Source organism: Maniola jurtina, chromosome 13 (genome assembly GCF_905333055.1).
Source record: "Maniola jurtina chromosome 13, ilManJurt1.1, whole genome shotgun sequence".
In the NCBI taxonomy this organism is placed as follows: Eukaryota; Metazoa; Arthropoda; class Insecta; order Lepidoptera; family Nymphalidae; genus Maniola; species Maniola jurtina.
In genome coordinates, this window is record NC_060041.1 from 1236253 (window position 1) to 1254006 (window position 17754).

A 17754-nucleotide genomic window follows, 5' to 3' on the forward strand; every position below is an offset into this window, starting at 1 on the left:
GATGTCTGGTGATCGGGTGATGTCAATCTGTCAATCAAATCAATTATCAATAACATAAACATAATTATTATGTTGATTGAATCTTCTCTCTGAAAATTTGAATTCTGAATTAAATGTACTCCATACGCATCTTTTACTGAATGCATCAACCATCTTCGAACTTTGATTAAAATGATCCGACTAGTTACTTGAAAGTAAAAACGTTATAATGGTTGGAAAGTGCGTTGTACCCGGGTGCGATAATTTGGGACAGCATTTAATACCACAAAAAGACAGTGATCGAAGATGTCTTTGGATGAAAGCGATGAGGTTAGAAGGTCAGATTATGAAGATTAAACAACCTTCAATATGTACATTACATTTCAAGGAAACTGACTATGATGCGGAATATTATATAGAGCCGCCAGAGCCGCGTAAATATCTCCTTTACTTACTACTATTAATAGCTGTCACTTTCACAATACTCCCCGCAGGAAAGGTTAGCACTTTTAAACCTGACCATTCAGTTTAGAGATTTTTTATAACGGAATTAGCCATATTTATACTTCAACGCCAATATTAAAAAGAGGTAAAGTTTGTTTGTGGGGGGTAATCTCTGGAACGACTGACCCAATTTTGAAACTTCTTTCACCATTAGGAAGCTACATTATTCTTGAGTAACATGGGCTTTATTTTATTTTCAAAAAAATTGAGATCCTTATGAAAATTGTAATAAACTACTGTGCGAAGCAGGTGCGGGTCACTAGTTATTTGAATAAAGGAATTGTATTATTATAAATATTTTGTTAGAAAGTACTTAATGAATGTTGTTAAATTGCAGTGAAAATCAAGCGTTTAAAGAGACATGCAGTACCTTCAATTTTTCCATGGACTGATGCACCACCAACGAAGCGATGTGCATTTACCTCTCAAAAAGAAATGGACCATAGCTTAGACTCGGAGACTGAAATGGAAAATGTTGAACCCAGAGACCCCGTACTTATCTTTAAAGATGATGATAACACTACAGAACAACTATCATCTAAATTACCAACATCATCATCATCTGAATTACCAGCATCATCATTTCAAATGGGAAATGATTATAAAAGGGAAATTTCTTTTAATGCTTCTGGAGTAAAAAAAACATATAGAAAGCAACATAAGTGTTTAATGGTTAGAAACTCAAATTACTGATAGTTCTGAAAATGTATGGAATATGCTATCCTTAGTCCATATATTTTGAGAATGCACTTGCCATAATATTTGCTCTATGTGTCATCTGTCATGTCAAAAGTACAAGTTTATTCCGAGCTTTGAACCTTGGTAATATTCCTACATAGAAGCGTGCACACTTCGGAATTAATTCTGCACAGGATTTCTACTGATTTAAATTCAAATTCATAGATTTTAAAACCCACTGCAATGCGTGCTCTCTTAATCAGGGAAACTCTGCTGTCTCTTCCATGGGGTAAACCGTACTTTTGACATGACAGACACACCATATAGAACAAAATATACTACTATAATAACATGAATATTATATAATACTATTATATCTGTAGTGGTAAATAACATTTTTTTTGCAGACATGCCTATAAAATTTATTCCGGAACTATGTTACCTCCCTTGTCAAGACCTCTTGGATGCTCCTTTTGAAGATCCACTATGTGTACAAGAAAGTGACAGACAACACAGCTCCGAAGCAAGTAACTATTATGCAGAATCCAAAATTGATATTGGAAATATTATTCAAATTATTGAGTGTTGAAGTAAAGCAAGAAGAAAATAGTTCACATGATAATTTAGAAAATTCTGATACGTTTACAAAGACTTGTGCAAGTTGTGGACACCCACCCTCTTATCGTGTGTGTTACAAAACCGAGCCTGATGGAGTATATTTTTATACAGGTCTTGAAACTATTGACAAACTCTTACAAGAGATAGAAAGATTGCTAGCAAAAGTGTACATGTGGAATGAATAATTGGAATGTTGAAGACACAAAATCTTAACACAGGCAATGAACCAAACTGAAACTACACTTTCCAGTGATATTACTTTTATTGTGGCCATGTTGGTAAATTTTAGATTGAATATCATAAATAAAAATGCTTTTAAACAAATATCTACATAAAAATAGATTTTAAAAATATCTTTTCATAAAATTCCTTCAATCTGTCATTTCCTAAATGAAAAGTTTGTCTCTTTCTACCTTTATTACACAAGTCTTTAAAAGTTAAAATGCAGGAATAGCACAGGGCTCTTTTGTGGTGAGCTAGGTATTCAGAGACATCTATGGTAATTTTATGAAACGTTTACTGGAAAGTTCCTCATTGATTTTTTAGCAATTTGGAGTAGCTCATTATTTTAACATAATCGTAGAACACACATTCATTAGTGATTATCATAAAGTATAAAAATCCTGGTCAATTCAGATTACAGGCAAGGCAATTACAAGCACATTCCGAACCAGTGGTAGATGCTTTTGACGATTCAAAAGAACTTGTAAAAGTCTAATTGATTAAAAATATTTTGAATTTTGAACAGAAGTAGAGCCATCAGGATTTCATCAATGAACAAAAAACTAGTAAACTAAACGACAAAGAAAACCAGTACATAGGTATCTCATAAAACTATATTTATACAAATCACAAGAAATACAGTACAAACAGCCTTAAATCAAATCAAACATGTTCATTGCTGAAGCGCCATTCTATAAATATATACATAACAGGCTGGTCCCCATAAAAAAATTTGATTCTACGAACCTATACCTATCAAAAAATACCCCATGTATGACATAACTATAGCGATTTTCGGTAATTTATCGTGAGATTTCTGAGTGAGTGCACTACAGAGTGTAAGAGTGTAACACTCCATAACAAGCATAACTTAAAGGTTGCCTGGTAGAGATTGCTCTAAGCAATAAGGCCGCCTTTGCACACAATTGTTTTATCTGTTTTCTTCTTTCTGTGTTGTGTTACTTTACATGTGTTTTTGTGTGCAATAAACACTTCTATCTATGTATCATGTTTACAAAATAAATGCTAGGAAAAACCACAAAAAAAGAAAAATAAATTTAACAGCCACTCCCTCAGAAATCTAAAATCGCTGAACATAGAAGGGACAAGGATTCAAATTTTTTCTTCGGGCGTCGCTACTGGGACCACCTGTATAAATGCTCAGAAGAACTGACCCATCTATCAACCCTTCCCTTATCTATCAACTTCATTATTTGCATCTTCTCTTTGAGGGTAGTCCTCAAAAACCTTAAGAATTGCTTGGCAATATTCCTTTTCTTCCATGAACGTGTCATCTTGTAACGTGGGATGTTTCAAGTGATTTTCTAGAACATTCTTGAGGTCCAAGCTGGGGTCCCTGCACTGCTGAAGTATGGTAGGGTCCAGTCCTTCGAGTAAACTTTCAAGGATGCTCAATAAGTGCTCAGAGTTGTCGTCTCGTCCTGATTTGATTTGTTCTGCGATTACTTTCACTAGGTTCAGTTGGATGAATTTCTCTGAAAATATACAATAACTTTAGTTATACTTATTTACTTAGAAAATATACAGTAATTTTAACTATTATTAGATGCCTGAGTCTGCATGAATTTAGATTTCTGAGAATCCTGTGGGAACTCTTCGATTCTGGGATAAAAATACCCTATGTCTGTCCCCGGGATGCAAGCTTTCTCTGTACCAAACGTTCAAATCTATTAAGGGTTTGAGTCGTGAAAGGCTAGCAGACAGACAGACACACTTTCGCATTTATATTAGTATGAATAAAAGTTGGTTTATTAAGTAAAGTTGGCCTTTAAATCATTAGTTTTTAATTTTGTTTTTACATGGTTTATATTTACATATACAAAATTGCCTCAAACGGCCAACAATAGTGATGTTTCAAGGACCACAACTTTCTCTCTATTTATTGTTGTTGGCCAGGTATAATGTGGCTTATTCTGTTGTAAGCAATCTCTAACTAAACTGACAGATCTAAAACTAATGCTATCCCTTTCCGCAGAGAGCTTTAAGAAAGAGACGGCAACATACATCTATATCTGGCTTAGTTTTAAATCTAGAAAAACAAAAAAAATACTGAATAGTCTGAATAGAATTTTTGTACTTATAGCGAAGTGCTAAGTCTTACATCTTACAAAACGTTAATACCTTTAGCCTCGGCATGGTGGTGGCACAGGTATCGTATGAGGAAGGCAGCTTTGGTGCGGGCAGCAGAGTCTGGTGCCTTCAGAACCTGGGCGAGCACCTCACAGCCGCCCTGAGCCGTCAGCTCCTTGCAAGCCGGCTCAAACTCACGACTGGCGCCTGGGGATCACAATCATCATCAAAACCTATCACCAACCCACTGTGAGCACTGGTCTCGTGTATCAGAATGAGAATGGTTTAGGCCACAGACTACCATGTTTGCCAAGTGTGGATCAACAGACCTCACACACCTTTGAAAACGTTTGAGAAGTCCCGAGACTTCAATGCCTGCTATTATAGATATTTTTTAATTGCAAAGTGAAATCCAAAGTCATTTATTCAAATTGGGTACTATTGTTCACTTTCCGATTGCCAAACAATGATGTAGTTGTGATAATTAAATATGTTAACTTAAAACTAAAAGTAGGAGGGTTCCAAACGCGCCCAAGTCTGAGAACAGCCCACAACAAACTCAGTTGGGTATTCTAAATTCTTTGCTTCATAATAATTATTATCATTCAAATTCAAATTCAAATTATTTTTATTCAATTAAACTTTTACAAGTGCTTTTGAATCGTCAAAACAATCTACCACTGGTTCGGAATGCAGTTCCTACCGAGAAGAACCAGCAAGAAACTCGGCGGTTGCTCTTTTCAAATGTACAATTTACAATAATATGCCATACTGTATACAAGCAATTGCAGCGCCGTGTATTGCTAGAGCGCATCAAATCCAAGCTTTTTTGTCATTTACATAATCTTCGATTGTATCAACCGATAGATGTCTACTGATGGACATAAGACTCTTGTAGGGACTTCCATGCGCCACAGTTATGCGTCACCTGAATTCAGGGGGTCCCTGCAACTTGTTTGATGTTGTAAGTGTAAGGTCGCCATTCTAGTACCTTGGGTCCCAGACCTCAAGATTGAACACTAACCCCTCCCAAAGGAGTCTTAACCACTATCACACTTATCTACTTAGTGATAAATACTTACATGAAATAGCCATAATGCATTTAGCTAGAGTATTTCCAGTTTCAGTACTGGCCAAGTGCAGCAATACATTAAGCACGCCAGACTCAAGTGCCAGGGCCTGGCACTGTGGGTTGTTCTGGCACAACTCTGCCAGAACTTGGCTGGCTTTGGCACGGACCACTTCATTCTCACTGCCATAGCATATGGGGAAGATGGCAAAACCGCCCAGCTTGTGGAAATCTGGAACAAATAGCGCAAGTTATTATCAGTGATCAGAACATGTAAAGTATAAATACCTGCCTAGAAGTTATAGTTTCCTAGATGTTAAACCATCAAATATATTAATTAACTAGCTGATGCCCGCAGCTTCGCCCGCGTGGATTGATCAGATCCCCTGCAGCATCAGGATTGAGGAGTTGGACTCCAAATTTTTTATGAAACAATGTCGCAAAGTTCCTCTATCGATTAAAAAAGAAATGACGCAAATCGGTTCAGAAATCTCGGAGATTTCGGTGTACATAGGTAGAAAAACACAACTCCCTTTTTGAAAGTCGGTTAAAATAGTAGCCTATGTTACTCCCTGGTCAATTCTCTACTTGTCTGTGAAAATCCCGTCCAAATCGGTTCAGCCGTTCCCAAGATTAGCCTTTTCAAACAGACAGACAGACAGACAGACAGACAAAAATTTTAAAAACGTGTGATTCGGTTATAGTATCGTTCAAATAACCATATGACCTTAATATGCGGTAGTTATTTCGAAATTACAGACAGACACTCCAATTTTATTTATTAGTATAGATTTGTTGAATCCCTTCTAATATGTTTGACAACATAAATAAACTTGATTTTGACGAATTAGCAGGCATCAGCTAGTACAGCTAGTACTAGCTAGTACTAGCTAGTATAAAAGAAATGGAATCCTAAAATACAACATTTATGTCCCGGCTACATTAACGGACAGCAACGCGATTTTCAACGGCGTTTTCCGTTAAACGTAGATGCAGCCACGATCAACGTACAACGGCATACACAATGCCGTTTGGCGTTAGGCAATTTTAACCCCAATTCAATAACCATTAGACAAGTGCGGCCACTCAGTTTAACAGCGATAAGTATGACGTTGTTAGGCATTGACGTTAAACTTAATGTGGCCCGAGCACAAAAGGTTTAGATTTGATATATTATGAGGAATATTACCATTAGCAACATCAATGTCATCAATAAACTCCAGGATATTATTGAACGCTGTGTCCACATCCTCTGGCAGGGTGTCCCCAAGTTGTATGCTGCTCATCTTCTCTGAATTTGTGAGCACCTTGATAGCATTCTGTAGCACCTGCACTACATCTACTGTCAGACTTTTCAGGGCCTCCTCCAGGAACTTACGTCTCTGAGGAATTGATAAATACTAAATTAAAATATATTATAGAACAAAGACTATACTCCAAAGATTAAAAGTAAAAAATTACTGCCAAAGACCAAAGACCAGAAGAGAAGATTAAAATAAAACAAAAATTTTAAGGAGAAATAGGATGATCAACATAGTAACACAATATTATGGGAGTAACACACACGTAAACTTATAACACCCCCTTTTTATTGGGTCGGAGGTTAATAGTCTCCAGAAAAACCTGAGGTTGCATTTGTCATTCAGTTCCAATCTTCAGAAAAAGTGCATTAATTAAAACGAGTAGAATTAGTTACTTACAAGTCCTTAAAAAAATCTTTAGATTGTAGCCAAAAAAACTCATTAAAAAAAGAAAGCAGAATGCAGATGCAATGTTATATTATGGTAATAACTAAATAGTACCTCTTCATCCATAGGACCCAGTTCAGAGTTTCCCGGTGCATCTTCAGCCTTGGTAGCCTCCATGGCAAAACGCAGGAGACCCTGCAAATTATACAATATCAGTATAATAAATAAAAGTCTCTTCACCAAGAAGCGAGTCAATCTTCTAGGAAAGAGCTAAGAAATGTAATGATCATATCTAACCTTTAGTTGTAATATTGAATCAAAGACCCTCTAGCACTGAATACATAATAATACCTCCCAGGTACATAAGGCTCACCACCCCAAGGACATTTAAATAACAAGTGTAAATTAAAAATTTATAAAACCCCCGACAAGTGAAGGTTACAGTAACTAGAAAAGACCGAAAAGACCTGATAACTTTCAAACGGCTAAACTGATTTTCTTGGACTATTCCGCGCCTACTATCTAAAGTATCTGAGTTTTCCAAAACATCATTTTCAAATAAATAATTATGTATTTAGGCAACGTCCATCTTGACAGCTTGACATTTGTCTATTGACACAATATTATGAACATAACGGTTATCTAACCTTCTTTTCTACAAGAAAACTAGATAAGAGCTGATAACTCTTAAACGGCAGAACCAATTTTTTTGGATTATAGCTAAGAACACTCTCGATCAAGCCACCTTTCAAACAAAAAAAAGTAAATTAAAATCAGTTCATTCGTTTAGGCGCTACGATGCCACAGACAGATACACACGTCAAACTTATAACACCCCTCTTTTTGGGTCGGGGGTTAAAAAGTGACAGGACAACCTCCCTGGTGCAGTGGTAAGCACTGTGGTCTCATTAGTGGGAGGTCCCGGGTTTGATTCCCAGCAGGGTTTGGCATTTTCTAAATTTCTGGTCTGGTCTGGTGGGAGGCCTCGGCCGTGCCTAGTTACCACCCTACTGGTGAAGCTGTGCCACCAAGTGATTTAGTGTTCCGGTACAAAGCTGTGTAGAAACCAAAGGAGTATGGGTGTAAATAAACTGCTATACCACTTCTAGGTTAACCCACTACCATCTTAGACTGCATCATCAGTTACCACCAGGTGAGATTGCAGTCAAGGGCTAACTTGTATCTGAATAAATAAAAAACCTCTCATTCTATTATGTAAACTCTTGTCTCTCTCTCTGTCTCTCTTAATGAGATAAGAATTACACAGGTGCCGTCGACGGGGTTAGGGGTATGTCGCAGCAGATGTTTCACAGGTCACGTGACTAAGTGAATCCAGTCTTTTTCTAGTTAGTACACCAAAGTTATGTGCATAATTACTAGACATTAATGATATTCATCATACACTTTTCGGTGAAGGAAAGTATTACCGATATTATTATACCAATAAGAGAAAAACGAAATTACGAACAAAGTCACAATACCTGTAAATTCGTCGGTTGACGAGGCTGCACCGGCACAGGTTCCTCATTTCTAACGGGGAAAGTTAACGCTCCAGCAATACGATTTTCTTCATTATTTGAACCAGCAATTGGATTCTCTTCGTTATTTGAACCCATTTCAATTCAGTTTTTAACAATTTTCACAACTATGTCCAGTGGAAATTAACGACCTGATTCAAGTATTAGTGAGATCATGAATAAATTATGTGAGTACTGAGTCACTAAATTGATTTAGTTAGAAGCTTTATAAACTCGGTAGACAAAATAAAATTGTGAATTAATTATCTTTTTTCGAATAGTCGAGAAACGCTACTTTGATACTTTGTTGATTTTTGGAATGAGTTATGACACTGACAATGACAGCTCAAATGACATAATCTAATGACAGCGACAACTGACAGTCGTCTGTGTTTCTAGATTACTCTAGAAAATTCATCATCATCATCATCATCAGCCTGTGGACTTCCACTGTTGGACATAGGCCTTCCCTATAGAGCGCCACCACACCCGGTCCTCAGCCTTCCTCATCCAGCCACTTCCCGCCAGCCGCTTTATATCGTCGGTCCATCGTGCTGGAGGGCGTCCCACACTACGTTTGCTTAAACGCGGTCTCCACTCAAGGACTTTCCGGCTCCAACGGCCATCGCCTCTACGACAGGCATGGCCTGCCCACTGCCACTTCAGCTTGCTAATAGTTTGGGCTATGTCAGTGACCTTGGTTCTCCTGCGGATCTCCTCATTTCGGATCTTATCCCTCAGGGAAACTCCTAACATAGCCCTCTCCATAGCTCGCTGAGCAACTTTGAATTTGTGAACAAGGCCATTTGTCAGTGTCCACGTTTCAGCACCATAGGTGAGGACGGGAAGGACACACTGGTTGAAGACTTTTGTTTTCAGGCATTGAGGAATTGACGATGAGAAGACTTGACTTAGTTTTCCAAAAGCTGCCCAGCCTAGCCGAATTCTTCTGTTGGCTTCCTCATCGAAATTGCTTCTGCCTAGTTGAATTATTTGGCCAAGGTAGTTGTATTGTGAAACAATTTCGATGCCAACATTTTCGACGCGAACCGGTGTCGGGACAACGTGCTGATTGAGCATTATCTTTGTTTTATCCATGTTTATCCCGAGACCGACACGTCTGGAAGAGCGGCTTAGGCTACACAGCATCTCCTCGAGGTCTTGCGGAGATTCTGCTAAGATAACCACGTCGTCAGCGAACCGTAGGTGTGAGATGTACTCGCCATTTATGTTAAGTCCTCGTCCTTTCCAGTCCAGCGTTTTGAAGAGGTCTTCCAGTGCACTGTTAAACAGTTTTGGAGATATTACGTCCCCCTGTCTAACACCTCTTCGCAAACTGATAGGTTTTGTCTGCTGAGACTGTATTTGGACGGTCATTGACGCAGAATCGTAAATACATCGCAGCACCTCGATATACCGCCAATCGACCTGGCATCTTTGCAATGATTCCAAAACAGCCCAAGTTTCGATAGAGTCGAAGGCTTTCTCATAGTCCACAAAGGCAAGACAGAGTGGGAGATTATATTCCTCTGTCTTCTGTATAATCTGCCTTAAGGTGTGTATGTGGTCTACGGTACTATAGCCTTTTCGAAACCCAGCCTGTTCTGGAGGTTGGAACTCGTCAAGTCTTCGGGCGAGGCGATTTGTAAGAACCCTCGAAAACAACTTATAAACATGGCTCAAGAGAGAAATCGGCCGGTAGTTCTTCAACAGCTCCTTGTCTCCTTTTTTAAAGAAGAGGATTACTACACTCTTGCTCCATGCTTTCGGCGTTGTTCCATTCATGATGACGTCATTAAATAACTCCTTAAGCTCTGTGAGTACAGGGGTACCTCCTGCACGTAGGAGTTCTGATGTGATGCCGTCATCACCCGGCGCCTTGTTGTTGTTGAGTTGTTTGAGGGCTATTCGCATCTCGCCAATGTCAATTTCTGGTATGTCTTCGGTGTAGTGTAGTTCTAGAAAATTACCACTTCCCATCTATTAAAAAATATTATTATTTTTATTTTGGCTATTTTTTTTATTTTCGAATGACTTCCATGGAGCTTGGACTAGAAAGTTCCTGAATTACCTGTATTAGTTGATTTTGAGTGGATTAGACACTCGAATTTTGATGAACGGAATAATTTCAGAATTCTGAATTAGTTTATTTTATGATACTATGTTCTAAAGATCTAGAATGTTTGAGATTTTCATTAGTAGAATATTATAGTACCTAAAGTACACAGAGGGTAGTTTTAATAAGTAAATTACAAGTTTAGATAAAAACGTTAGAAGAAGGATCTTGAGTCATGTGACATAGGTATTTAAGCGCAAATTTTCATGAACAAAAATTATTGCAGAAAATTTGTTAAAAAGTCTTATTATTAAATATTTTAAATTATATACCTATTCCCTGTAATTTCAGAACAAAATTGCTAGAAACGGAAAATTGACCAACAAACGTGGTAAAATGGAAGTTACTGGCAACATTATTTTATGAATTTTCAAGGTTACGAGATGAATGCGATCACGAACTGCAATGATGCGTTCATTTTATTTAAATATCAGAAGACTTTCAATTTTATTTATTAATAATTATTTATTGTTAAAAAAGTGAATGCCTATGTAAAAATTTCTTATAGTTAGTTTTTTGTTCATAATTACAAAAATTAAGAACCTATTGAAGTTATGTTTGTTTAATTAATAGAAAATGACGGTAGCAAATAAAAACGATTTGGTTTAACTGTGAAGGACATCGTGAGAAAATCTGCATGCATATAAATGAGAGATCTCCATAATGTTCTGAAATGTGTGTGGAGTCTGCCGATCTGCGCTTGGCCAGCGTGGTGGACTGTTGGATATGAAACTTTCTAATTCTGAAAGGAGCCCTTTGCAAAATCTATCTACTTTGTTCCGTGCTCAGTAGTAGACCGGCACATAGATCGAGATGATTTTGATTATACATAACCTATACCTAAGTAAAACTTTCTGGATAGAATCGGTAGAACTAAGAAACTTTGACTTTGTTTACTATGTACTTTACCTATTTAGGCATTAGATAAATTCCGTGCCTATCTATTGGAGATATTATAGACGTACCTATACTTGTGCTGAACCACGGATGAACGGTACAAGTATATCAAATGTTTGCTGTTTATTTCATAAATAGGTTTTATCTTATAGGATCATGAACGCAATAACAAATACTCAGAAATCCCACACATTGAGAGCAAAACAGTATTTCAGTATAATCCATCTGTAAAAGTGATAAGTGATAACATTCGATAGCATATCAGTGATAACACCGTGAACGCTTCAAACATGTTTTCGTTTTGAGATCTTGCGGAAAGCGATCTGTTTTGTAACTACCATTATATTATTATTTATTGTTCTAGAATTGTGTTAATTTACTGTTATCTGTTTCGTAGATTTCAAGTTACGAATTGCGTTCATAATATTATTTGAAAATTTAGCTTAGGACTTATTTGCTACGAAGTTTCTAGTTTTAGTGATTAAGGACAGAGGTGAGTGCTATCCTAAAGATCTTCCGAGATGGTCAAGCGCCTTGAAGGCGATAACGTAGTTTTGTTTTGCTTGCTCAAGCTTCTTGTTCTCTTGAAGTGCCGTCTCCTACCGGAGGAAGTTGGCACTTGGCAACCATCAGGGTTATCTGCACCTTGGACGCTGATGCACGGAAAAGAGATCGGGTACTCTTTCCGTACCTACCATTGGCGTTATTTCTTGAGCCACGATGTTCTTCTTCGGCCAGGTGGTCTTCCGCCGGCTATTTTCCTCAGATTAATGAGCTGAAGGAGGTCATATTTGCTATTTCTCATAATGTAGCTGAAGTAGATACTCCAACTTCCGCACTTTTACGGTCTTCAGGATTTCAAGATCTTTGCTTAGCCTTTGTAGTACTGTTGCATTCTTGACACGCTGTACCCAAGAGATTCTCGCCATTCCTCTGTATTCTGTATTCTTCTTGATGCATCCGTCAAGCAGCTTGAGCCAGCAGAAGGCTCGAACATTGTTCGGACGTCGCGTCAAGCCGAAATATAAAATCGCATCAATCTCGGTCAAGCACGTAAATACTTGGCCTCAAGCATCAACAAGCCAACATTGAAAATTTCTTACATGTTTGGCTCAAGCAAAAATCTGCGTGCCATCAAGCGGCTTTGAAGCCCTTACTACGTATTGGTGGCACAGTTCACCAATTAGTTGATTACTATAGTCTCTAATATTATACTTGAAATCGTGTTTGTTTGTTTGTCATTAAGGTTCTTAATCACGCGCACTAACCACCGGACTGTTTGAGACGAAACTAGGGTTGCCAGACGTATTTTAATAATAAAGTCTGTCACTTGGCTTGTCATCATATAAACCCATCGATCGCTCCCTTCTCAGCTCTCTACTTACTAAGATGTAAGAAACAAGCTGATGGCCGCAACTTCTAACACGAAATAAAGTTTTTAAAATGCCTTGGTAATTCTTTATTTTTCCAGGATAAAGTACCTATCTATCCTATTTCTGCCCCTAGGACGCAAACTATCCTTGCCTAATAAAAAACAAAAGTTACTGTCGTATAGTTCATATTTCCCTCAAGAAATGTTCGAATGTTTGTAATTCGAAAGCGGAGGTACTAATGCTTGGTCGCTCTTCCGTACTCTATACCTAAGAGGATCATATTCGTTCAATTCACAGTGTAAAATTTCGATATGTTCTCATTTCCAGCGATGCCGCCTCGTCAAGACCTGGTGATCCAGGTGGAGCGCGTCCAGGTGCAGTCCTCCAGGCCGCCGCCGCCGCCGCCGCCGGGCCGCCTGCAGCGCCCGCCGCACGACCACCCCGCCGTCTACATCGACCGCTCCAACCTGCGAGCGAACGAGCATCCCGCAATATTTACGCGATCTACGAATAACAATGCGAGGAGAACTTAGAAACATCAGAAATAATTAATATTTCATTCAATACACCTCCAAGGAGTCGTTCAGCAATACTCGGAAACCATATTGATAATACCCAGGGCCTATGCTATTAAAAATATAGCGCTCACTGCGCTCGCCCAAGTATTCCTCACTTGCTTGTTAGTCATATTTCAAGTTCTTTATTTATGTAAGTACCAATTGTCACTAAGCAGGTACCTACTAGGTACCTACACCTATTTTGTATTGTAAGAAAATCTGACCTCGCTTCAGTTTGCAATTATACCAAGTTAATTATGTTATGTTTACTATAAGATAAATTAAGATATAGAATAGAAATGATTAATTGTTATTTTAATGATTTAAGACAACAGAAAATTATCTAGGTACTACCTAGCATTAAATAAGAAGGTAATGTAAATAGTAGAATAGATGTATGTATTGAGTATCGAAGAATTGAAGGCATTCAAGAACTAAGCGATTAATTTTAATTTTTTAGTTTAAAATAAACGACCTTAAAGCTTAAAAGATTAACTTTTATTCATGCATAAAATAGTGAAAAGCTCGGTTTCGGAGTAAAAACGAAAAACATATTTATTAGAAAATAATATGGAAGTAGAGATGGGATTTAAATAATTAATTAACATTAAATAATTATTTAAATATTTCAATACGTATTATGGAGATTATTTTTGATTAAGTACCTACCTACTTAATTTTATTGAATGTAAAATTATCTCTCATTGAGCTTTTAAGCTCACAATTTGTAGATACTTTTGTGCATACAAAGGTTTAAGGGAGACCGGTAATCCATACTAATATTATAAATGCGAAAGTGTGTCTGTCTGTCTGTCTGTCTGTCTGTCAGTCTGCTACGTTTTCACGGCCAAACCGCTGAACCGATTTGAATGAAATTTGGTACAGACATGGGATACATCCCGGGGAAGGACATAGGCTACTTTTTATCCCGGAAAATTAAAGAGTTCCCACGGGATTTTAAAAAACCGAAATCCACGCGGGCGAAGCCGCGGGCATCCTCTAGTAAATAATATAAAACTATTTATAGAAAAGAGTCGTGATATCCTAGTGGTTAGGACGTTCGCTTCCAATTCGGGAGGTCGGGGTTCGATCCGGGGCACCTCTACTTTTCGAAATTACGTATCGTGAGGAAACCTGCATGCCTGAGTTCTTCGTAATGTTCTCAAAGGTGTGTGAAGTCTGCCAATCCGCACTTGGCCAGCGTGGTTAACTCTTCTCATACCCGCAGCCAGCCAGCGATGGGTTGATCATGATGATGATAGAACCACTATTATGAAGTAGGTACTCAGCAAAAACAAATAAAACTATATGTACATATACTTAGTATATAGAAAAATTATATTAAGAAAAAAAAAACAAAAATTAAAAATTAAAAAAAAAAAGTTGTATAGATAGGCTTATAGGCGCGCCAGGTCTCCCATACCGCGCACTTTGGCAGCGTTGAATGCGCTGCTGAAGGAGTCCCCTCGCTGTGACATATTTGCTGACAAATGGGCTGACCTCAAAGGTCAAATCCTGCACTTTTGCGAGAATTTGTAGTTGACATATTAGATTATTGACTTAACAAATTTATTTTTATTGTGTAATTTAATTAGTGTAATTGGACTGAAATGTCCGTTCTAATTAAATAATTAATTAAATAAATAATTAATTAAATAATAAAATCATAAAGTACGGATGGCGACCCTAGTCGTAAGCTCCATACCCCTGCCCTACGTTGTGTGCTATGGGACGGTCTTTGGTCATGTATACCTACTAGTAAGTACCTAAGTAATTACGTAGGATTTCCGTTAAAGCAAACCCAAGTTAAACTACACAGCTTAGCTCATTAATAATTCAGCTGCTAATGTTAGCTTAATGGCTATACCTACAGTGCCATTAAAATTCCTAAGATCTCTAAGATAAGATTAATTAGGATTTAGGACTTTAAAGGGTAAACAAAGTTCGAAGACCATCCCATTCCAGAATCCCAGACCTCTACACTTTCTTGAAATTTATTTGTAGTTCTCTGTGCCTGGTATAATAAAGAAATCTTCAGCTTTCTCTCAGCTAATGTACCTATGTGACCTATGTAAACTAAGAAATCGCACTTACTTACATATCTATGCTACTTACTTATATTAGTACCTATTTTCAGATTTTTACATTTTATCCATGCACAGCGTATTTGTTAAACCCATCGATGGATAAATCTTTAAACAAATGAATAAGACTTACCTATGTACCTACCAAACAGTACCGTGGGCGTGGAAGGCGCGTAATAACTTTTCGGAGTTACGTAGCTACTTAACCTACCTAAAGCGGAATTTACATTACCTACGTAATAAGTGGCACGAAATTAGTTTCACGACATTAATTTCATTACCTAATTATTATTATTATCGATTGCACGTGTAAATGTCTAATTTCATAACACTGACGAAATTAGACATTTACACAGGCAATTGATAATGAAATTAATGTCGTGAAACTAATTTCGTGCTACTAATTTCGTAATGTAAATTCCGCTTTATTGTATTCTGAGCCTATGTAAGTTTTTGAGCAATAAATAAGGAAAATCACGTGAGTGTTTATAAAGCCTGAGACTTTAGAGAATTCTGCTAAGTGTTCTCAGAGGTGTGTGAAGTCTGCCAATCCGCAATTTGCATGGCGGATTGTGGCGTAACCTTTCTCAGTCTTAGAAGGACACTCGTTCTTAGTAGTGAGCCGTCGATGGGTTGATCATGATGATGATGATGAATATTAATAAACTCTGCACATATTATTCTGCCACCAGGGCTCTGAGACTGCAAAATGCATTAGACAGAACTCCGGAGAGTGTTCTAAATGGAGCCATGTCGTTGCAGGCAGGTGTCATTATTCCCGCGTATAATTGATTGGCAACAAAAATAACGCGCCGCACAAACCGCGGCAAGTGGAGGCGCGGAGCGGCAACGTCGCCCGATCGATCGCCCGATGCCAGCCCGCCGCGTGAAAGCAACATTAAAAAGTTTTACTTTACTTGGGTAAAGCTTGGGTAGTTGGGCTTACAACTTTACATGCGAGTTGCTCTGCCTCTCTGCTCTACCCGTTGTCCGCTGAGGCTGCCCGATGCTGTTACATTATGTATTCTGTGGTATAAATACATACGTATGTACGTTTATTTAGTTATACCTACTACATCGATGAGTTATACAAGCGTACACATGCCATTGCCACGATATACCTACCGACCTACGTCGCGTCTCAACTCTCACGGTAGAAAGTAATAATCAATCTATCTGTAATCTGTCGATAAGTTAGGCAGATAGTAGATACCTACTTAGCAACGTTGTTATGTGTCAAAAACTCAGAGTTTTGACGAGCAATTGACAGATAAGTAGGTAACAGCTGCACTATGCTACATACCTACTCTGATAATGAGTAGTGCTGTTTACTTAAGTATCGACAGATTACAGATAGATTGATTTGGCCGTAAAATTGCATATCCTTGACACTGTAATCTTAATAGACTAGTAATATTAAGAGTTTAAATATTCAAGACAGAACAGAGAAACAATAAAGTAAAAGCAGTTGTAGGCAAAGGCGGCTTTATTGCTTAAAGCAATCTCCACCAGGCAATCTTTGATGAAAAGAAAAACTAGGTGTGTTGAAATTAGGTTTGGAAGATTTTAACAGTACTTACAGTTTAAATATTTACAATGTCAATGATATGCAACATTGCCATTATGATTATTATTTGACTTTGTGGTTATTGAAGTCAGTTTTTTTTTGTAATTGTACTAGCTAACTACATCGGGACCAAATGTCCAGATTAAAGAAAAATATATCTAGGTTTACTTAAACCATTTTGTTTGCCAGCTCCTCAATTATAGTATTTAACGAAAAAAGGTAGGTACTTAAGTAAGTAATTAGGAGTAATTATGTGGCTATAGCTGTGATAGCCTAGTGGTTAGAACGTCCGCCTCTTAATCGACGGTCGGGGGTTCGACCCCGACCCTCGATCGGCACGGACCACTAACTTTTCAGTTATGTGCGTTTTAAGCAATTAAATATCACTTGCTTTAACGGTGAAGGAAAACATCGTGAATAAACTTGCATGTCTGAGAGTTTTTCATGTTCTCAAAGGTGTGTGAAGTCTGCCAATACGCATTGGGCCAGCATGGCAGACTACGGCCTAAACCCTTCTCATTCTGAGAGGAGACCCGTACTCAGTAGTGGGGCGGAAATGGGTTAAATGATGATGTGGCTATTGGGTAGGTATAGGTAGTAAGTTCCTACCATATAGCCACATATAGGTAGGTACATTTTGAAAACAGGATGTTTTTCAGAAAACCGGCGAGATGGAACTAAAAAAATGAAATATGCACACTCATTATGCACATAACTTTGTTTATTTCAAAAATGATTTAAAATCTCCTCGAAATGTTGGCATGGTGTGGGTTATGTGTCTGCGACGTTGCCGC

General features: G+C 37.9%; 2 protein-coding genes across 4 annotated transcripts; one reads left to right on the forward strand and one right to left on the reverse strand.

Annotated features, from left to right (window-relative positions):
• Positions 1-12: 12 nt before the first annotated feature.
• Positions 13-2130, forward strand: LOC123870687. 3 transcript variants are annotated; one of them, XM_045914059.1, is made up of 3 exons: positions 13-413; positions 821-1147; positions 1569-2130. In XM_045914059.1, the coding sequence occupies exons 1-3, from the start codon at positions 209-211 to the stop codon at positions 1748-1750; spliced, it is 714 nt and encodes a 237-aa protein (XP_045770015.1). In that variant the 5' UTR covers positions 13-208; the 3' UTR covers positions 1751-2130. The 3 variants fall into 3 exon arrangements, with proteins under 3 accessions (XP_045770015.1, XP_045770016.1, XP_045770017.1); XM_045914060.1 differs by having other exon boundaries at positions 821-1141; XM_045914061.1 differs by having other exon boundaries at positions 13-317.
• A 467-nt stretch (positions 2131-2597) lies between these two features.
• Positions 2598-8698, reverse strand: LOC123870679 (hsp70-binding protein 1). Its single transcript, XM_045914047.1, has 6 exons — positions 8331-8698; positions 6964-7044; positions 6351-6543; positions 5175-5393; positions 4144-4299; positions 2598-3497 (listed from the first exon to the last, which is right to left on the reverse strand). Exons 1-6 carry the CDS (start codon positions 8463-8465, stop codon positions 3196-3198), a joined length of 1086 nt encoding a protein of 361 aa, XP_045770003.1. The 5' UTR covers positions 8466-8698; the 3' UTR covers positions 2598-3195.
• Positions 8699-17754: the final 9056 nt, after the last annotated feature.